The 23,657-nt window shown below is 37.9% G+C and overlaps 1 protein-coding gene across 1 annotated transcript; it reads left to right on the top strand.

Moving 5' to 3' along the window:
- The first annotated feature begins 15,274 nt into the window (after nt 1–15,274).
- On the top strand, nt 15,275–23,357 carry LOC124462035 (importin-4-like). Its single transcript, XM_047013431.1, has 2 exons — nt 15,275–18,218; nt 23,194–23,357. Exons 1-2 carry the CDS (start codon nt 15,275–15,277, stop codon nt 23,355–23,357), a joined length of 3,108 nt encoding a protein of 1,035 aa, XP_046869387.1.
- The last annotated feature ends 300 nt before the right edge of the window (nt 23,358–23,657 follow it).

A 23,657-nucleotide genomic window follows, 5' to 3' on the forward strand; every position in this document is an offset into this window, starting at 1 on the left:
GCACATCGAAGCAAAAAAGTCACAGCTTAAACTGAAAGCGAGTAGCCTACATTGGATCATCAATGCTCGGTCCCCTCTACGTCTGGAGTATAAAGTCCTCCTATACAACTCCGTACTGAAACCCATCTGGACTTACGGAGCCGTACTATGGGGAAATGCAAGTACCAGCAATGTCGATATTATACAAAGAGCGCAGTCGAAGATTTTAAGATCAATCACGGGGGCCCCGTGGTATATACGAAACGACAACATTCAAAATGATCTAAATATACCTAGCGTAAAATCTGAAATAGGTACTCAACAACTAAAGTATTCTGCGAAACTGGATGCACACTCAAATGTTCTTGCCAATTCCCTTACGCTAACTAATAATAGAACTCGTCTTAAAAGAAATGACAGACCAACGCAATAACAAGTGATTAGGGCCGCCTGCAATATCCCCAGGATTTATCTTAAGTACTAGTCTAAGAAAAATATCTCAAACTAGGCTCTAATTTAAGAGTAGATTCAACAAATATATATTAAACGTTAAAAAAAAAAAAAAAAAAAAAATGGAGATGCTACATATCATCAATACACCGAGCGCCACACGACTTAACTTTAAGACTGATACTGACAACTGCGCTCACATATACAGACATTTACTTGACAAGAATTAGTTCGTAACTCCACGAAACTGTTAAATAATGTATGTTACAAAAAATTTTGTTAAATGTCACATAATTGTTAAATGTTCTTGTATTTTATTGTAGTTGTAGTTTTCCGAAATATATCGGAAAATAAATAAACTTAAAAACAATGTTTTTATTCTATTTGAAAAAATGACCTAAAGCCTGATCAAAATTTTAATATAACAACACAAAGGTCGCAAAAACTACCATAATTTTCTTTTATAGAATTTAAAAATATTGCCTCAAGCTGTGTTATACTATTTTTAAACTCCGCAGACGGTTTTATTAGACCGCCATGTGATACCTCATCCATGTAGGTGAATGAGCAACGATCTGTGCTACAATTAGACAGCCTTAATTTTTTAATTACATAGCCCGCAAGATATTCGATTGCATCTTCTGTTAACTCATACATCTCGGTATCTTCAGGTATGCTGTTGGGAATGACTACATCAAACTCTTCAGGCTCGTTCTCTTTATTCGAAATGCGATAGCTGAAGTCAATGTTCAGCCAATCATCATCATTCTCATATCAACGTTTCCGTTATTAGACAACAATTCTGTGTTCTTTGCTGAAGAAAATAAAATCTTATTAAAATATACATAATAACAAATGAAGAAACAGACATAGCACAAAAGACATTCACGGACAAAACGTTTCTGAAATAAAAAGCTAAACATTTAATTAGTTTATGTTATTGAAATGAATTATTTGCTCATAGATTATTTTAATTTTGTCATACCTGTTATGTACTTTCTTAATCTATACTTAAATTGAAGCGGAGTTGGATGGTCATACCCCGCGACCGCATGGCGCCAAAAAAATTTTCCAAAATGTCTTGATTCAGACGACTTGTTATGATATATTCCTTTTTATACTTTTGCTTTAAGTATATATATAATGCATCAAGGGACGCATTACTAACTAAAAAGCCTTTCTTAAAGGGAAGTGTGTGAGATTTTCCAACAATATCACTGCTCATCAGGTTTGAAACTTCCAGTAAAACTTTCCTTTGAGTCTCAATTTGCTTTCCATAAGGCTGTGTTGTCTCAATGGAATTCGCCGTGCAAAGTTTTGTATTGAAAATGTCGAACCAATCGTTAATAAGTTTAAAGAAATCGGCAGTTTCACAAGCATTCTCTACTTCATACCCTAGAGCATAGCATCGTCTGATGGAGCTGGCGGTTGTATTGGAAAACAACTGAGTTGCCAATTTAACTTTTTGTTTAGCGAGAGAACGCACATTAGCGGACGTTGACGATACTATGCGCAGTACGTTCAAGTGGCCCCTACGACACCAGGACAAAGCCTGTTACGCGCGAGCCCAAGCAGATAACTGCCCACCTCCCACCCGACCGACTGAGGGGTGCAGCCGTATAACGCACGGCACGAATCGCGTGGACAAAATTCACAATAGAAAAGACAGACAAACACATAATACTATAGCTATCTATTAACTAAATGGGATAGGATAGATATTTTAAGCATATTAATAGAAAACTCTGAGCCGATTACAGGGGATAGAAGATTGTAATCAGAGCAGAGGACCCTAAAAGGTTCATGCATAGCATAGTTAGAAGAACAACGACTAAGGGATAAAGGTATTAAAGGATGTCTACTCCGTCTACATGGTACCGACAGATTCACCTGAGCTAATAACTCAGGCGAGTCGATATCACCAATTAGGAGCTTGTGCATAAAAATGACACCAAGCATAATTATACGGTTAGTTAGGGACAGAAGGTTAATCAAGAGAAGTCTACTAGAATACGAAGGCAAATTGACATTGCGATCCCAGCTTAAGCCACGAAGAGCAAATAGCAAGAACTGCTTTGAACGGATTCTAGTCTAATCTGGTGCGACTCATATTGAGGTGACCAAATGCAAGATCCATACTCTAAAATAGGACGGACAAGCGAAGTAAAAAGAACTTTAGTTGTATAGGGGTCATCAAATTCTTTTGACCATCTTTTAATGAAACCCAGGACACTCATGGCCTTTGCGACCGTGGTGGAAATATGGGTGGTAAAATTTAACTTATGGTCCATAAGTACGCCCAAATCATTCATATTATTTAGACGTTCTAAAGGGCTGTTGTTTAGAATATAAGTGACCAGTTGAGGAGAGTTACGAAAAAAAGTCATTACCTTACATTTGGTAGTGTTAAGATTTAGTAGATTAAACTGGCACCAGGATTGAAAGTTTTTAAGATCAGCTTGTAGCCGACTAAATGAATCTGTATCTTTATAAGTAAGACAAAGCTTGACATCGTCAGCATACATAAGCACACGCGAATGAACAATGACTGATGGAAGATCGTTAATAAATAGTGTGAAGAGCAGAGGGCCAAGATGACTACCTTGAGGTACACCAGAAGTCACAGAAATGGAAACGGAAAAAGAAGACTTAGAAAGTACCTTCTGTTTTCTATTTGTTAAATATTCTCGAACCCAAGAAAGGAAAAGGGGTGGAAACCCAATGTCGCTCAGCTTAGAAAGTAATAGGGTATGATTAACGGAATCAAAGGCTTTGCTGAAGTCAGTGTATATGACATCAGTTTGTTTACCATTTTTGAACCCCTTGATAATTATTGATGTAAATTCTAAAAGGTTAGTGGTTGTAGATCTACGTTTCACAAACCCATGTTGGGATGGCGAAATAATAGAGCTGCAAAAATGTTGCAATTGAGAAGTTATAATTTTCTCAAAAGCTTTCGGAATAGCGGACAATTTTGAGATACCCCTATAGTTAGAGGCTTCGGACTTTTTGCCATTTTTATGCAGAGGAATAATATACGACTCCTTCCAAATAGATGGAAAAGAGGAAGATTCTACAGACAATAGAAACAATTTTAAAATGGGTTTACATAATGCGTTTGCACAGAACCTGAGTATACATCCAGGAATACCGTCTGGCCCCGGAGAATAAACAGGTTTAACTAATTTAAGTTCGGTAAGAATAGAACTTTCATCAATCACTGGATTGAAAATGCAATTAGCCTTTTTTAAATGATAAGGATACGGACTTGCTCGATATTCCGTTGAGGAATAAGTTGTTTTGAAAAAACTCGCAAACATATCGGCAATTGCCTGATCAGTGCTCGCTTTTTTATTTTGAAAAGACAAAAAAGATGGGTGCACAGAGGTCTTACGTTTAGAATTAACAAAATTATAAAATTGTTTAGGGTCAGAAGAAAACTGAAGCTTACACCGCTGAAGATAATTCTTATAGCATTGTGTATTAAGCATCATGAATTTTGAACGAGCGACTGTATACAGAGCATAATCTGATGAACGACGTGTTTTTTGGAACTTCTTATAATATCGTGTCTTCACATTTTTCAAATTGGATAGCTCGCGAGAGAACCAGGGAGGTTTGTTAAGCCGCTCCAGCCTACCAAGAGGCACACAAATATCAAAGAGTGAATTCAGAGTATCATAGAAAAAACGAACAGCCGAGTTCATATCACTACAATTGTACAGATAAGACCAATCGGTAGTAGCAATGTTTTCATTAAGGCTGGCAAAGTCAGTCTTACGAAAGCACCTAGTTAGTGGTAACTCATTTGAACCAAGTAATGGTGAAAGCAAGGGCAAATCAATTTTTAAATTTAATGTAGGATGAAATTTGTCTTCTGGAAGAACAAATGGTTCGATCCTAGAAACCTCACAATAAGAAGAATCCAATACAAAAATAAGATCTAACGATTTTCCATTAGAATTTAAGACAGGATTGACTTGGGATAAAGATAAGCCTAGAAGGCCATCAATAAAGTCATGTGACAAAGAGGGCAGCAACGTGGTAGATTCATCTGTTAGTGACCATGCTAAAGCGGGTAAATTAAAATCACCTACAACTATGAGCATGTCTTGACTCGAAACTAAAGAGGAGACAAACACCATGTCTGACAATGGTGGAATATAGGAACAAGTAATGAAAGCATTAAAAGATTTAAAATTTACTTTAACACCGACAAACTCAATCTCCTGGGTACTAGAAAATTGAATCATTTCAGATGATAAAGCAGCATCCACAGCTATCAGAACGCCACCACCTATGCGAGAAATCCGGTCACGTCTGAAAATAGAAAAGTTTGTGGAAAAAACCGATGCATCAGCAATATCAGGCTTTAGCCACGTCTCTGTGAAAGCTAGAATGTTATGCTCAAAAGAAAGACTATCTACATAGAGATTAGGAAGTTTAGATTTCAGTCCTCTAACGTTCTGGTAACCCAGGTTAAGGGACGAAGCTAGTTTTTTGACACACCAGCAGATGCTGATGTGGCAGGAATAGTATTAGTTGTTGTTGTAGGCAAGCGAATCGGTTGCCGATTTTTCTTTTTTACAGTATATTCCTTAACTATTATATGTTTAGGCCAAAAATCTTCTCGACATATAGTGTCGAAGATATTGGCAGAAACACTAATTTTAAAGGACGAAATGTCCGAGAATAAGAAAATTTAAACTTCTCCACCGCAATATTCGAGACGTTAACTTTCTTCCGAATATAGGCTATTACATCATCAGATGTGACAACAGGGTCTAGCCTAGAAACAAATATATGTTTCTTTGGTGGTATGCCAACGAGAGGCCGCGGTCCCGAAGCGTCAGCCGCAGCAGTAACGTTGGACAAGTCACCCACTGCAGCAGTCAACTTGTTCACGGGGCCCTCGATACTTTTAGAACTATCGGCAATTTCCATTGGAATGGGTAATTGCCCAGACACATCGGACACTACAATAGGCATCGTTTTTAAGAGATCATTCCCTCATTACATTAGGAGTGGACGGTGCATGAGACCGGTCAGGGACGATAAGAGACGCTGGCGGATCTACAGATACAGAAACACCCCAAGGACTGGTCCTTTTACGTTTCGGAGACTCATTCATAAGCGATAAACTTCTGAACTGAGTCTCCACCGCAGTAAACTCCGCTTGGAGTTTATTAAAACATGACCTTAAAGTGTCAAAACTATCTCTAGTCCGCCTCATGAAAGAGCGCATCTCATTCTCGACCTCCCGGCAAGCATCACATCCATATTTTAAGCCACCACCTTTAGCAATAGACTCCTTGATTCTGCCTGTGTAACCTGCACACTTAACGTGAACCGCATTGTCACACAACCAACAAAGAATATAATCATGGGAGTCAACCACATTAGTGGCAACTATGCAATTATTTTTTGAGCAGACAACCATTTTATCAAAAGTTTAATTTAATTACAAAAGGAAATACAAAATATCAAAGAAGCTAACTTCGGCTATGCCGAAGTTTATATACCCTTGCAGTATACTTGGCAATAATATTTTTCCTTTTTGAAATTTCTTTCCCTGCAACTCAATTCATCAATACACAAACAAAATATTATTTCTCTTTTTACCACAAGTTTTTCTTCTTCCATCATTTTCTAAGCAAAGCACGGCACGCATACACATACAGTTCATGTAGCGTTGCGTCTGTGTGTGTATGCGTGTGCTCTGTTGATTTGATGATGGCAGTAGTAGGCAGCAAGCAGCGCTGCCGGCAGCGTTTGAACCGATTTATATTGACTGTAACTTGTGTTCTATTTATCGGATCAGATTCAAATTTTGGGATCTGAGATTTTATATCTATTACTATCATATTGGTAAATTTCATGGGGATACTCCAATTTTTGCAAAAATGTTTCTTCTAGAGCTATATGATTATCTCACCCGGGTAAAAAAAAGCTCCCAAAAAAAATTTCATCCCGATAGCTCTTAAGATGGCTGAGTAAAACGCGTACGCACCGACGGACAGACGGACAGACGGTCAGACGGACAGACGGACATGGCTATATCGACTTAGCTTCTCATGCTGATCAAGAATATATATACTTTATGGGGTCGGAAACGTCTCCTTCTGTGCGTTACAAACATCTGACCAATTTTATAATACCCTCTGCAAGGGTATAAAAAATAAAAAATAAAAATTCTAAAGGTAAAAAATCTGTGTATAAGAATATACTGACCAGTTCTGACACAAGGGTTAATGTGCAGAGTAAGCCTTCACAACTAAAGAATAAAAAGAAATGAAAACACAAAAACAAAAACACGTATCACAGAGTCGCGGGTAAGCAAAAGACGAGAGCGCAAATCAATCAAGAATAGGAAAGAGCGGGAGAGCGCGTCAAATTGAACACATGCAACAACAATTTGTACGCAAGAGCGCGAGAGTTAGTTAAAACGGTAAAGACACAAAAGCAAAAGAGATAAACAAAACAACAACACCGCTAATGCAAGTATTGTTGTAAGTTTTGATTTTATTTAAATTTAAACAAAAACGACAGCAAGAATTCGCGAAATGAAAATAAAATCCGGATGTTGTAATTGTTATTAATTAAACCGATAATTTAAGAGTTATATAAAAGTATTTAATCGCGAGAAAAAATAAAAGTTGATAAGCGCAAAAAAAACACGTCCGTCCTCTGCAACGAGTGAAAGTTAAAAAAGAAAAAAAAAAATGTGGTTATCAGTAATTTTGAACATTATTGACACATCAGACTTAGAACAGTGAGTCAATGCTTGCTGAATTGTAGTCTTATTCAATTGCTTTCCGTTTTTTTTTAATCCAGTTTCCAAGTAGTGGTTACGGACTAACTTTATAAGATGAGGGGCATCCGAAAAAACAAAAATCTTCAGTTTATCATCCACTGGATGGCTAAACCAGGTTTTTTCTAAAAACATACGAAAAACAATTAAAACTTCTCTCTGATTATAATTCTTGTAATACACTTACTTTCTGAAATACCAAGCTCTGTCCATAGTCGTTGGTTTCCGGCGCCCAAATCGGACACAATTGCTACTACTGGATATCCTCTACGGTGCAGCTTCCTTAAAATGGTGTTAAGTGTGTTCATGTCCATTCGGGTGTTGTAATCAAAATAAACTGGCTGCTTCCATGATTTTCGTAACCCGCGCACAATTGCCAGTTGCACTAAGTTGCTTGGCTTGTACACGACGTCCGCTGAGCTGTCATATTCGTAAGCAACTGTAACCTTCATCTCGTCGAAGGCCAATACGCAAAGCTTATCAGTTTCGTCCACTTCCTCATTTGCCATTAGGTCAATGACGACATCCAGGGTACCAGTCTTTATATCGACTTCTGATAACCATCTGTATAAGGTGGCACGACTCGGTAAAGGGAATCCCTTTTTATATAGATGATTGTACGCCCGAGGGCCTGCGGTATGGAGGCAAATAGCAGCAAACATATCATCTGGATTGAATAAAGTTCGTTTGCCACCATTTTTCAATATTTTTATCTGGGTTTCTGTAAATATTTTGCCCAGAGACTCTTCCAGTTGGCAGAACTCCTCAAGCTGTTGTCGTAAGCTCTGTCGTAAGCTCTTTTGCTTCAGTATACCATTTTCCGTATACAATGTTTTATCTATCACTTTATCTTTGCAATACCGTCACATATAGTTAACATGTACATATAGTCATATATCCGACTCCAATACCCAATAACATATAAATATTTCGCCCCCTAAAATTCATAACGTTAAAGTAAACATCCGTTTTTATAAACAATTGTCCCCCTCAAAACCAAAGCGTATGAACGCTAATCCATAAAATTAACATAAACAATTGAACACTTGTAATAATAATTGTCCCCCTAACAACCAAAAGCGTGAGAACGCTAACTCAGCAATTAAAATCGGACCAATCAAATCATCGAAATATCAATCACGCCACCAAAGGGCTCCCAAATTTAGCTTATAAATATAACCATAAGACATTTTTGTAATCAGTTCTAAGTTTTCATTCAAATAATAAAGTACATTGCTTTTAACTCACAAAAAATATCTTTTTTTTTCCTTATTGGGAAAATCGGATATTTAATTATATATACATTTATTTACACACTTAACTTACGTTGTTTGTGTGCTCGAATTAACATAGCCTTCTTTAATAATGTTTGATTGAGCCTCTTCTCGTTTTGGAACGGCATCTTCATTAAGGCGCCTCCTTTTATAAATTTGGCCGTTTTTAGATGCAAGCGTGAATTGAGAAACATCAAAATGTGTGTCGCAAATTCTGGAGTTTTCACCAAGGCTGCACCCAAGGCTTTCCTCCCACAACTTCCTCTTAACAATACATTTTGGTGCGTGAATGGTTTTCACACCCGGCACACTTTTGCGACAAAAATAGCAATAACTCATTGTTCTTTTTTTTTGGTCACACAAGGGTTAACAACTTTTAATAAATTCGTCCGCAGACAACCTTTTCATATGCTATGAAGCTAAGACATATAAACGACGAGCCTCTGATGACGACGAGACTACCTTATGTTATTGTATCATGAGCCGTACTCAGTGAGTTTGAAAGAATCATCGCATTTTTGGGTTGCGCGCACATTAATCTTATCTTCCACACACATATGTCTCGTCCCTGCTTGTCTCACTCTCTCGCCTTCTCTCTCTCTTTCACTGCTCTCAGTTCTCGCCCTCATCGTTTGTCGGTGCCTGCTGTCAACACCAGAGACATTGGAGGCCATGCTCCCCTCTCTTTGTCCCTCCAATATTGTCTTTGCTGAGATTTCTCGACCAAAACCACTCAACACTTAACAATCGCCTCGGTTCGCTCGTTTTAATGTCATATAAAAATTAATTTGTTTGTCGCTCCGGCTCCTCTCCGCATCGCAGTTTGGATCTCTTTTTTTTCGGTTCTGCTCTTGTGGCATTTTGTTTAGCGTTTTTCGATTAACTTCTGTGGTCTGTTTATGTTCCATTTCCACTTCCACTTCTCCCCACCTCTGCCTCTGCAGTGGCAGCTCCAAGTCATCACTGTTTAAGTGGAAATCGTTGTTTTGTTGTCGCATCACAAAAAGTTTTATATTTTCACATGTGTCTGTGTGTTTCTGTGTGTTTGTGTGTGGGTGGGTTAATTAATCTACATATAACAAATGTAGAAGAGTTTGAAACTTCCGTCTTGTGTTTTTTTTTTTTTGTTAATAGTTTAATGGCTTTTTATATGTAGCTTAATACTTGTTTCGTGTGTTAATTGTTTTATTATATTTTCCTTTTGTTTGCGGTCGACAGTTTTCCAAAATGCAGGCATAATTTATTAACCTGAAATGAAATTAACTTTTTTTTTTTATTTTCATTCACAGGATCTCTGATTATTTATGCGAGTAGCCCTGATTAATGCATATTCAATTTTCGTGTCTTTTTTTTATGATTTCTTTTATGCATTTTCTAATCTTTTGAAGTGATCCATCTTACCTCCTAATCACTAAGTTTTACTTGGGTGATTTAGTTGATTTTTTTTAAGTCCCAGAACATGTCTTACAGATTTAAATGGAATTTATAATTCCCAATGGATTTTATTTTTCCAATTCTAAGTTGCAGTGTTACCTAATAATCCTTGGTGGTAGTGTTTAAGAAGGCTTTATAGTTTAATTCCTGGGTAAAGCAAGTATTTGGTAGTAAATTAAAATCTGTGTAAATATGCCTGGATAAGCCGGGTAATGCGGCTCAGAGCAGGTAAAAACAATAAATATCTCTGATGGATTTATCTAGCTAAATCGTGATAATCTACTATACATACTTTCAAACTTGGATATTATGTGCAGAATTTTGCGTGTTGCTCATTTGCGTTAAATACCAAAATAAATATGCATTGTCTCTTGCCAGGCGTAAGTAGGGTATATCCTTTAAGTAATAGGGAAAATATCTTTTGGAATAAGATATACTTAAGAACTATGTTATCATTTAGATTTCCATATATCGATATGGGATAAAGAGACAGGGAATTCAAAATAAAAACTAGTAAACCAAATAATCACACAAACTTAGCCCAAATTATACTTAGTTAATAGAGAGATTTAGGCCATATACCTCATTTTTACAGAAGAGTATCTTAAAAGTCGCTGAACTCATAAAAAATTTTCAAAAAATTCGTTCACTCCTTCCCTTCTGTTTGTCGTTGTTGTTATATTTTTTACGGCTACTTTGTCAGCATCATAAATTATGCCTCCGTTGTATGTGAATTATTTACTAGCAAAAAGTGAGAGAGTGCGAAAGAGGTAGCCAGCAAATAAGACCGAGAGAGAGAGTGAGTAAGCAAGGGGAAGGGGGGCATATAAATAATACAAAAATATTATAAATTACACGCAGGAATGTAAGTAGCAAAAGTGAGAGAAGCCAAGTAATTTAGGTGAAGAACATTGTGATACCTCCCAAAAGTATGCTAATGTTCTGGCATAACAATTTTATATAAATGCCTCATTTATCAAATTTAATTCGTTATCTAAATTGTCGTAAGTTCCTCAATGCTAATTCTCTTTCTACATTCTGGAAACTATTGATCTCTCAGGATAGAAACATAATTTCCTTGGGATCTTAGTTCTTGGTTCTTATTTATTTACTTTTTATGCACTGTCAATTGAAAGACATTTCACTTCACAATTGAAGTGACAAAATGATGGTAAGATGGTATATTTCCCACAGTTTGAATGAATATCTTTCTGCTTCAGTTGAGAAGTTGGTCGTTTGATCAATCTTGATTGTTTTGCCCATTATACCCTGCTTTCCTGTTTGCGAAATAGAGAGAGTATAATTTGTAGCCGCGAAAACATTTATATGAAGAATATAAAAAGGAAGCAACTGCCGCCGCAGCACATAAAATTAACCACATATTTCTTCATTTTTATGGCATTTATTATCACAGAAATGTTGTGTGATAAAAGCAGAAGCAAAAGGCAAACGATGAACGACGACGACGACGACGACGACAAGAGGCAACGATGGCGGCAGCGGCAACGCCAGAAAGGCAGTCATAAAAATGCAGCCATTTACCTTTTGATTTATGCACAACAACAGTAGAAGGAGCACAAGGAGAAAGGGGCAACTGCTTGTGATGGTGGTGGAATGAACAGGAACGACAGCACCAGAAGTGCCATGGGTCTGAGGCACGCATGTAGCATGAAACTCCAAAAGGAAAAGCAAAAGCAGCGAAAAATAATGCAATAAATTTGACATTATCTATGGCAATATGAAGTGGGTGTAGTTCGGGTAAAGTCATCGTTCGTTGTCGTTGGCGTCATCAGGATTACGCATGAGCCAGGACGAAGGATTCCCCAGAGAAAACAGCAAAAACTACAATAATTGCTTTTCCAGGCTAAGAACTTTGAGGTCATAAATACTTTATGAGAAAGCGGAAAACGGAAGGAATAATAATTTTCAAAAATTATATTTTGAATTGATTTAAAAGTCAAAGCTTATTACTAAACTCTAAAAATAATATTAAACTAATCAAAAGATAATAAAATTTGTTTTTTGTACTTTTCCAATTTTTCATTTATCCTTTTGAAAAAGACTGATAAACAAAAATATTCCTGATAAATGTTATGCAGAAAAAAATTATTCAAAAACTCTTCAATAAGTTCTCAAATCTTTCAGCTACTGTGATATCCTGATTAGATCATTTGCTCATTTTATATAAAGGCTGGAATATATCCTTCCGTTTCATCTGTATTATATCCTCCCCGCCATATCAAACACGAACAATAATTCACTTTTGAGCATTCGAATGCCATTTACAAAATTGAAAAACAAACTGCAATAAATTCAGGAAAAAAAAACGAAACCTAAGCACACAATACATAAAACAAAATGCCCAAAAAAAAGAAAACACAGGATGGCAGGACCGAGGAACCTGGGTGTAAATAAAGCATAAAGGAATCAAAAGGGATACACACACACACACACACACATTTGCTCCCGCTGTGAGAAGGAAGAGCCACAGTGAGCAACTGCCACCGAGACTCGCCTGTCGATAATTTATCGACAACAATTTATCTCGTAATAGTTACGAGGGGACCAGCAAGAGAAATGGCAACACACAAAACTGCCAATGGTGACATTGAAATTTTATGGTAAAAAAGGATCCTTGCAGTGCTTTTATATGTATGTCCTTTTTTTGCGCAATTGTCTAATATTAAGGTAGACGGCTGGAATGAGAGGAGGAACTTTTTTATGGACATTAGGGTCTCAATGTCACTAGAGGGTGGCAACAATTTCGAGAACTTCGCCGTAAAAAAAACATAATGAAATATTTCGAGAAGAGAGGAATTATTCCTAATGCTTAAGTAATTCTTTTATGAGGAAGATTGAAGAGTAAATTTGTGAATGTAATTGACTTTATTCAGATAAAAGATAATGTCCAGAAAAGGAGCCTTAAAATATATATAAAATACACAGAATGACCATCTGCTTAAATTTCTTGCTTCAAATTGATTGATTAAATTAATAAATGGTTTACTTAAGACAAGATAAAATCCATCAGATACAGCTAGATTTTGTTATTGTAAAAATATTTCCATTGATTTACGCACAGTAAAAAGTAAATGAAATAATCATCAAGCGTCAGGACTAGAGGGAAACTGCGGTCAATCAAGGACATCGTTAAGCGTCCTTTACCTTTGATTTATGGCACACAATTCATTGTCAGCAGCAACCACCAAAGTTGATGCTTCTGAGACGAGTCACTCCTCTCGCTATCTGGTGCCGTGACCCACCCCTGGTCAAGTCTCGAGGAGTCTGTCCCTTCTCCTAGTCCTTTTGACACTTTGACAAATAATTTTATTGACGCTCACAGTACTTGGATCGCTGTTTGGTTTTTAATTGTCCTCGGCTCAGCTGCTCTGCACGTGATAATTGCTCATTTTATGAGGCATTTATCAAAGTGTCTCGAGGTCCATGCGGCATTGTTGTTGTTGTTGGCTGTCCTTGGCTGTTGCCCCGGGTGAGTTGAATGCCGCCAACATGTTGCTCAGTCAGTCCGACAAAACAGAGAAAAAAAAAACATACATATAAAAACCCTCAATCCGTCTCAACCTTCCATCCATCCATCCATCCAACGTTCCGACACACAGAGACCGACCCACGCACTATTTAATTTAGTACAAAATTATTATGCGCAACATTAGCACTCCGGCCGGGCTGGGGTAAGCGTGAGGTGCCTCAAATGAAGTGTGAATTTTGCTGTCAAACCAGTGAGACACAGTCTGACGAGTCGGACATACATACAGACGGAGGGACATACCGAGATAGGAGCAAGAACAGAGGCCAGAATGCCGACGACAAAGCCGTCGACCACTTTGTTTTTCAGCTCATTTGGTTTTTCTCGTTTCTTTTGGGTTTCAATTTTTTTACTGTTTCTCAAGGATTTTGTTTATGGTCTTGTATTTTTTGTGTGTCTTCCTTGTTGTTTGTTTTTGGTTCATGCCATGAATGCGTATTAAGTAATTAGTACTGACTAACGATAACGTTTTGATTATCCTTCTAAAAAAAACACACACACACACAGAGGGTAAAGAGGAATGTTAACATTGATTCCCGAAGTTTAAAGTCATTCGCACTAAAAACTATTCGATAGGAAATTAAGTTGATGTGATTAAGCATTAAGTCTATATATTATAACTGTCGTAGCTTATTTGTATCGTAGTAAAAGGCCTCGATCAATATCGATACATCTAGTATTTAAGTTTCGATTATTTAAATGTATGCTCAGTTTAACAATATACGGCCACACTCGAAAAAAGACCACGCCGCCAATAAGAACATTGTAAAGGCATACTATTAAGAAAAAATCAAAATAAAGTTTATAAGCGTCTAAAATATAATTAACAATAACATTATATAATAAATAAATATTGTAAATACAAAAACGCACATTTTTGGTAATTTTCTCACATTATTTAATTTTTAATTTGACGTGAGATTTTCAAGTTTGTCTCTCCCCTTGGTTGGTAGAATTGACTTTTTTTCTCCTTCGTATTGTGAGATTATCGTAATTAAAGGGTTTTTTAAGATTTAAAATATTTCAGGAGATATGACGTTTTTTGTGAGACAAAGTTCTCCTCATGTGATACAAACATAAAACTAAATTTTTTTAAAACTGGCAGTTCTTAACAAAGAACGGCGAATGACGACAAATCTGGTCCAGTCTTCATGCAGAATTTTAGAGTTTTGTATTCCCTTGCATATCTCGGATTCAGACGGATCGGACCACTATATCGTATAGCTCCCATACAAACGACAAAGTCACGAGTGACTTTTCTCAATAACTTTTTTGTTTTTTAAGCTATAACAATTAATACTTGTTAGTTTTATATATTTTATATATATTAATGACTTTACAAAATTTAATCAAGATCAGGTAACTATATCACCTGTATATCGTACAGGAACGATCGGTCAAAAACAGTGACATTTATGAATAACTTCGTTACTTTTGGAGCGATTGCTTTATTCACTTGTCAGTTTTTATAGATCTGTTTATGACTGTGCCAAATTTGATCAAGATCGGGAGACTATATCATATACCTCCAATAGGAAACAGTGACTTTGATCAATAATATCTTTGTTTGCTATGCTAAAATTGTAGCCCATTCTTTGTGCAAATATTAGACTTTTTAGATAAAAAGTTTTTGAAAAATTTCACGTTTGAAAAATATAAAAATATATTTCTTTATTATTTATTAAATACTATTTAAATATTTCCCAAATTCTAATTAAATAGTAGTCTTTGAGAAATAATTTATAGTAAATTCTTTTTTTTTTCTGTTTTTTGGTAAACATGGCAAACATTTTTGACACTATTATAGAAGGACTCCTTTGTCCGGATAATAATCGTATAAAAGAGGCTACAGTTCAGTTATATGAGGCCTTCAAGCAACCGGACGTTCTATGGAACCTGTGCGAAGTCCTGACATCCACTCGTGCTGTGGAGGTGCGTCAAATGACAGCTGTTCTACTGGATAAGCGTCTATCGGATGCTGGGGTCTGGAACGGGTTATCCTTTGATCAGCAGATGGGCGTCAAGAAATATTTATTGGAGGCTTTGGTAGCCGAAAAGGTGCGAGCAGTGAAGAGTGCCATCGGCCGAGCTGTTGGCACAGTGAGTCGATATCATAACGAGAAAGGGGATCAATGGATTTCCGACGTTCTGAAGTATACTTTCGAACGATGTGTTGCTCTGGATCCTAATAAGAGCGAACCGGATTCTTGTACTTTTTCTGCCATAGCCGAATCGGCTACAACACACTTAGCGGATGAGATGCCCACTGTATGCAAGATGTTTGAGACCATCATGGTTAATTCCGATGCCCAGAACACTTTAGCCTCACGCACTGTGGCCAATATGTTTAACGGAATGGGATATCTGATTCCATTTCTAGGGGAATACCCAGCAGGTGCTGAGTTGATGGTCAAGTTGATGCCTCTGATATTGAAGACAGTAAAATTAAATGCACTTAATGGCGATGGCGCGGAATTTACTGATGTCCTTGCAGAGTATGTTCCGAGGGCATTTCACGATACCGAAGCCGTGGCGAAATTACTTCTGGATGCGTCGGCGTGTGAGCAAATCGAGAAGACAATTCGACTTCAATGTATGTCATTCATTTCTGAGTTTATGCGTGTGAGTAAGACAGAAATTCTCAGACAGAATATGCTGCTGCCCATCGTAAGAGTTCTATTTGAATTGATATGCAAGCAACCGGCCGATAGCGAGGATGACGAATTGGATGGCAATAGTTATGCGGAGGGGGCCAGTCATGCCCTCGATGAGATAGCCATGATTGTGTCAGGTGACCAACTTTTGCCACTCTTGTTTCAGTTAATGGAGCCGGCTATCCAAAGTACGAACAATCTTACTCGTCGGGCAGCCTATAACTGCATGGGCACTATCTCTGAGGGTTGCATGGAGATCATATGCAAGCAATACTTGGAGATAATGTTGAATGTCATCAAAACGGGCACACAGGATCCCGATTTGAGTGTGCGCGGGGCTGCTTTCTTTGCCCTGGGTCAGTTCTCGGAGAATTTTCAGCCTGATATCAACAAATATTCTCCAGAAATATTGACAATGCTTTTGGAATATCTTCGCCAATTGATAGGGGATATGAAACGAGGAACGATACCAATAACCAAACATGTGGATCAATTGTTTTATGCCTTAGAAAAGTGTTGCGAATCAATGGACAAGATGATTGACCATCACTTACCCGGGGTAATGGATTGCCTCTTTAAAGCCTTGAATTCACCACACACGCTTACATTGAGGTCCTATTGCTTGTCGGCTCTTGCTTCTGTTTCTGGTTCGGGCAAGCTTATATTGCCGTATTTTCCTCAAATTGTCGCTGTGATGCAGAATTATTTGGTCAAGGACTGTGATGAGGAGATCGGTCGGCTACGTATTATAGCTATCAATACATGGTCAGTTTATGTTCGAATCGTGGGCGATGAAGTTATGGCGCCTTATTGCAACGAATCGATGGGCTATTTCCTACTGATGTTATCAAAAGGTCCGGATGATCCAGAGGTTCGATTTGCTATTTACAATCTTCTCGGAGCCCTTTCCAATGTTTATCGGGAGAATATGGCTGGATATCTACCCAAGATAATGGCATCCTTCTATCTGTTGTATCACCATGCGGTATTCTGGCCGGAGGCAAGGATTGCGGAGATAAAAAAGACGTTGATGGCGACGATTTTGATATGGTGGAAAATGATTACGTCACTGAAATGGAGGAGGCAATTTTCAGAAACTACGGGCGCTGCTTTTGCCCCTTATCTGCAGGCGGTGTTTGAGAATGTATATAAAGTGATTGAACATCCGTTACCATCAGTACGTAAGGCGTGTGTTGAGAGTCTCTCCAAATTTCTGACGGCTTTCCATCGCCTGGGCAATGAAACGGCCTTTACCGAATACTCTAAGATTATAGGATGCAAATTCTATGAGATGATTATTAAAGATGATAACCGGACTGTGGTTGTTAATATTGTGGATGATTTAATTGATCTCATCAGGGATTTTGAGGCAGCCGCTATACAATCTCAAGAGGTTGTGAAATTGCTCTTCAAGGCCACCCGTAGGTTATTGACCCAATCAACTAGATGTCAAAACTTTGAAGGACGTCAGTACAATCTAGACGCGGCGGAAGGCAGTAGACTAGATGAGATGCTTATTGGTTATGCTGCTGGCTTATTTGTGGAGTTGGGATATGCTACCGAACCGGCACAATATGCCGTATATTTTGACAAAGGTATATGCATACTGTCTAAAATGCTAAGAATGGCCATAGATAATAATTGTGCTGCACGGAGGACTCTGATATACGAAACCATCGCTGATAGTATCAAGCACCTGAACATGCAAGTTGTCGACTATTTTGATTCCCTATTTAATGTTTTCTTTAATGGGACAAATGACGCAGAAGCCAAATGTCGCCAGCATTGCTATTATGGCCTAGGAGAGCTACTATTTTATGGAGATACCAAATCTCCAGGAGCTTGGCCTGAGGTTGTCAAATGCATAGCCAATGCCATGACAAAGGAGACGGAACCAGCTGTAAGAGATCGCATTTGCAGTGCCCTATCACGTCTTTTGATAACAAATCCAACGGACTTTCAATTTGAAGAGATTCTATCAGCCCTGTTAGATCTCTTGCCCTTGCGTGAAGAATTTTCGGACTATGATGCAATTCTACAGGCTTTTCAATATGCTTATACAGAGCAACGTAGCCGTCAGCTCAACTTTGTACATCGGATATTGGAACTAACACTGCGGATTATGTTTAGCAAGAACTTGCCCGATTCAGCGACAGAATGCACTGCAATAGAATTATTTCAGAAAATTGCTGAAGAAAACCGACAAATTGTTACATCGATATGTGCTGCTAATCCCGAATTTCACTATTTTGTAATGTGTTTATAAGCTAAGAAATCCGTCTGATTTCTTGGCCCCTAAATTTTGTTATGTGCCTTTCATTTTTGCCATTTTGCCTAACGATTGTTTAATCAGTGTTCGAAATCAAAAGTAAATTAAAGTAATTGTTTCTCCGAAAAGTAGGTTCTTGTGTGACTACGTTTTGGCCATTAACCCTTTTTTGGCATAACCCTTAGCTGTGCTTAACCTCTTCATCTAGGTCGTCGCATACTTCAGATACACAAAGTCAACCAACTGAGTTGAGTCATGGGGCAAACAGAGTGAAAGCATCTCGTTTTCATTACATTTAAAATGCTGTCAGCACCTAACCTGACATGACTTTGCCGTCGCCTTCCATCCACCACCACCACCATCAGTACGTCCAAAGGTTGAGACATAGATGCGGGCTCTCAAAATGTCTTCATGTCCTGGCCTTCTATTCCATTTTCTTTTCTTTTTAAATTTTGTGGCACTTTCAACGCATCATTGAGTAAGCCGCGAAGCGTACTCATCATGAGAAGGACAAGAACATATATAGAAGGCATTCGGGCTGAAAATGAAGATGCTTAGAAATGGAGTGTGCGTTTATAATCAAATTAGAAACGATGCGTAAGATCAAAGCCAACGATGCGCAGTAGGCGCGACATAATACCGAAATGTTCAAAACACCAGAGAAGAGCGGTACCCCGAAAATGGGACTGGGACATCATCAAGAGGGGCGCCCTGACAACTTCAAGTGGAAAGTGACTGAGCGCTGAGTGCGGAATGGAGCTGCAAAACCTGAAGAAGACGTCTCATTAATGACAAACAAGGAGTCGAACAAGAGGTACGCGTAAAATGAAAAGGTGTATTATGCACTCAACTTGAAAACCAGAAATTTCTCTCTCTCTCTCTACCTCTTTCTCTTAATGTCTCTCATCCTGTCAATTCCTACTCAAGTATGCTGCTTTTTTTTTTTCTTCTTCGTTTACTCATTTGTAGTAGGTTTGGGCCTCGGTTCTGTTCAAGTGTTTTGTCGGGCACATTGCACACACTTCCTCGAAAGGATCATATCGCGTTGGGCATTAAAAGAAAACGACAAGAAAAAGACAAAAGTAAAATAAGGAGAGTCAGAATGATTTTCAATGTTAAAGACTGATGACAGGTTAAACGTTTTCATTATGAGCATGCCTCCAGTTTGCCTTTAGAGCTCCAGTGGTTTTTCCATAATTGGAGCTGCATTCAAGTGTCTTGAGAGTCTTGGAGTTTTATTTTTTTTCTTTCTTGTTTCGTTGTTCTGTTTGGAGCTCAATTAGTTCTTCGAAAAATGTAAAGAAATAAAAAAGATGAAATGATTTTCCATAACTTCCGCCGCCGCCACTTGAAGTGAGAATTAATTGTGTGCACTTGAGCCAATTGACGAAAGACAAATTGGAAAATGAAAATTCAACAATTTCTCTACTCGTTGAAAATTTAAAGAAAAATGTACATTTAGTATAAAATTGATTTCAATTTAGTTGATCAATATTTTGTTTTTTCAACAACAACAAAGAAACTCGGCTAAGTTTCAATTGCTTCCTGGAATTCGGACTAAATAAATCTCACTTTCTTCGACCGGAAATGCATTTTTATTTTTATGGTGACATTGTACTTGACCGAAAAGCCATTAATAAGAAACCTGAACTCCCTTTTTTGGCCAGAGAAAACCACTTATCTTTAACAAAAACTCTAGTGACATGTTTATTACCAACAATCGAAGAAGGAAATAGGGAAATATATCTACACACATGTTATAGAATATACAATTGCTTATTAGAATTTAGAATGCCACCTTAGAAGTCGTCGAACCTGTGGCAAGTAAAAAGGGTTAACTAGTTCAGTTCATTGGCAACCCTTTTGCCAACTGTGCGTTAAACAAACTTCCTGTTTAATCCCCCCCGCCCAGGCCAATGTACGCATAAACTCATGAATCTTGTCAACCCAAAACCAACCATACCCGAACCTGATTCAAACCCAACCCAACCCCCGTTTCTGTTTCCCATTCCTTGCCTTTGTTTGCCTGAAATTGACTGATTACCCACAAAATTACCGAATTTATTTGTACGTAATTTGAGACATTAATAAAAATAAAAAAAATAACCTGTTCCTCAGGCCATGTTTGTTTTCTTTGGTCTTGTATACAGTACATATATATATGAAATTATACGTATGTAAGTATATATTGTTCACCAGTTGACAGAATATAATCCCCTTATCCTTTCATTCGGGCAACCAATATATGTGACAGTTGGTTATGTAATATTTCAAAATTTCAAACATTTGTTACCATACCATTTTCCAGCAGCTAATTAGCTGAGACAGTTTTTATGTGAGTTTTTGCTGTTTGAGAGATTCGGATTACCAATTTTTCAAAATATTCAATACTTGTAACAAAGAATGGGAAATGTGAAGCATGATCCTTGGAATTGCTGGAAAAGTATCCCTTTTATTTTATAGAAGTGTTAGTTATTCTCTATAAATATTTTTTGTGTATATTAATCAGAAGATAAAATGCAGGAGATAGGAGAAAATTATTTTGTTATTTGAGTAAGTCATTAAATTGTGGGATTTCTGCGAAAATTTTAATCTAGTTGATATTTGAGTCTCAATTTTGTATACATATATTTGGTAATTTGCTGTATCTTAAACGATTAGAAAACTATTTATATTGAATATATATACAAATATAAGAAACAGATTCTTAAGATTTAATGAAAATAAAAACCGCATTCTCCTATTTTACATCTTTAACCATCTTTAAGGTAACTAGAAAAAACTAGAAAAAAAATGTATAGGATACATATTTTAAAATGAGAAGGAAATTTCCAAATATTTCCTTTTATTCGGAAAATCATCAGAAATCTGAAATATTCTGTTTATTTATACAGAAAATTAAGTTACAACAAGTAATGTTTTATTTAGTGTGCTTAAATAGTTCTGAAACGTTTTTGAATAATTTTCTAGTTACTTTAAAGATGGTTAAAGGTGTAAAATTGGAAAATACGGTTTTAATTTTCATTCAATGTCAAAACCTCAAACCTAAGAAAACGCAACAATTTTAAATAGTGAAATTCGTGTAGAGAAGTATTGAAACTGCTGATAACTTAAGACGGACCTTAAAGTGATAAGCAAAAAGTATTAATCCCGTTGACTAGAAATGTGCTAAGACTATTACAAAATGTACATACATCTCGAATAATAGCTTTATCTTGGAAAGAATATGATATTACATAAAAATATGTAATACTAAACGATAATATAGGAGTGGAGGAGGATGAAAACTACAATAATTTGTTTAAAACTATAAAAATAAAGATTGTGTAAAATAACAAAGAAGTAAAAAAGTTATATTAAAAAAGCCAGTTATATTTCTCCGTGATCATAGTGATATTTCTGATCAACCGTTTTATTTGTGGGGTTCCTTATCAAGTAATTTCCAATGTGAAAATCAAAAGTTCAAACGTATTATTTCAATTGTCGAATGTGGAAAATTCCAAAACATTTTATTTCTATATTTTTATGTGTGTGTGTGTGGTAGAGTGCTGCTGCCTTTTGGATAGAATGAGAGCTGGTGGGTGAATGGCAGTGTGTGTGTGGCTAGAAAATATGAAAATTAACTGCCGGTTAAAGCCAAATTTTCCTGTGCTGCTTCTACAGCTTTTTAGAGAGGGCAAACAATTACGCTACATTGCCATATTGTGTGTGTTCGTGTGTGCGTGTGTGTAATTTCATTCATGTTGGACAAAATGAACACAAACCATGTTGCAATACGACAGCATGGCTGGTCCTTGATCAATGCCCGGCGCTCGACTGCTGACTCCTTGCTCAAGATGGGATAAATTGCAATAGGATGGACGCTCTGCCCGATTCGGGAACGGCAATCAAAGCAAAGATGCTACAAATGCTTAAACTTCGGCCACACGGCGGCAAAGTGCAATTGCTCAATAGATCGCACAATGGTGTGGGGCTACAGATCACAAGGCAGCCTCATGCAGCAACTTTCCAGTCTGCTTCAACTGCGTAGACGCCAAACGTCAACAGGTGGGGCATTACACTGGCAGCCGACGTTGCCCAATGACGAGTGCAGGAGCGAACCAGCAGCAAACCTATAAATTTCTACAATTAAATTTGAATCACTGTGCGGCGGCGCATGATTTACTAGCGCAATCAGTAAGGGAAAGAATATAGACGTGCGATTCTGAGCGAGCCATATAGAATTCGGCCTGGCAGCTCATGGGCAACAGACTCTTCGGGAAAGCTGCAATCTGGTTGTGCGGCAATCGTACTCCGCCTATGCAGCACATCTACGCACATAGAGGATTTGTCAGAGCACACATAGGCGACATATGGGTGTACAGCTGCTACTGCTGGGCAAAACAAAATGCAGGCGACTTTAACTCGTGGTCCACGGAATGGGGTAGTGCACGAACAAACTCCAGGGGCCGTACAATTCTTGAGAGCCTCGCCTCACTCGAACTTGTCGTGATAAACACGGGCAACAACCACACGTTCTGTAGAGCTGGCTACGGATCAGTGATTGACGTCACATTTGCAAGCCGGCAATTGCATCACAGACCAACTGGCAATTGTGTAGTCATATACGGCTAGCGACCATTAGCCATTTGTCACTATCGGCAGCGCCCGCGAAAACGTAACCACAGACCAAAACGCAAAATGTTTAGAGTGGATACTTAAATACACAAAATTCGAGGAATCCTTCAGAATCCCAACTTACTGGAGACGCAAACAAGTTGCTAAAACGCTTGTAGATGCCGTACTAGCAGCCTGTGATGCCAGTATGGCTGCCCGTAGATGCCACAGCAAACAAAAGGCCCTGTCTATGGTGGAACGCATCAATAAACGAGGCGAGGAGGAGGTGCCTGCAATGCAGACGACAATACCAGAGGGCGCGTGGAATGCCAGAATTCTTTAGCCTCCAGGCCCAATACAAGCTTAGGCGAAGAGAACTAAAACTTGCTATTAAGGAGAGTAAACGCCAATGCTTCTTAGAAATGTGCAACGCCGCCGAGAACGACATTTGGGGGGCTGCTTACAAAGTGGCCATGAAGAAGCTCAATGCAAACAAGCCCGCGACTCCCAACGAATCCCAAATGAAACTCATTGTAGAGACTCTGTTCCCGAACACCCCAAATATATCGCCAAGACCCACTCGGATCGCTAATACGCGAGTCATTCGCGATATCAGCACCGAAGAAATTCTTGCAGTCGCCGC

The sequence above is a fragment of the Drosophila willistoni genome, unplaced genomic scaffold (assembly GCF_018902025.1).
Source record: "Drosophila willistoni isolate 14030-0811.24 unplaced genomic scaffold, UCI_dwil_1.1 Seg861, whole genome shotgun sequence".
In the NCBI taxonomy this organism is placed as follows: Eukaryota; Metazoa; Arthropoda; class Insecta; order Diptera; family Drosophilidae; genus Drosophila; species Drosophila willistoni.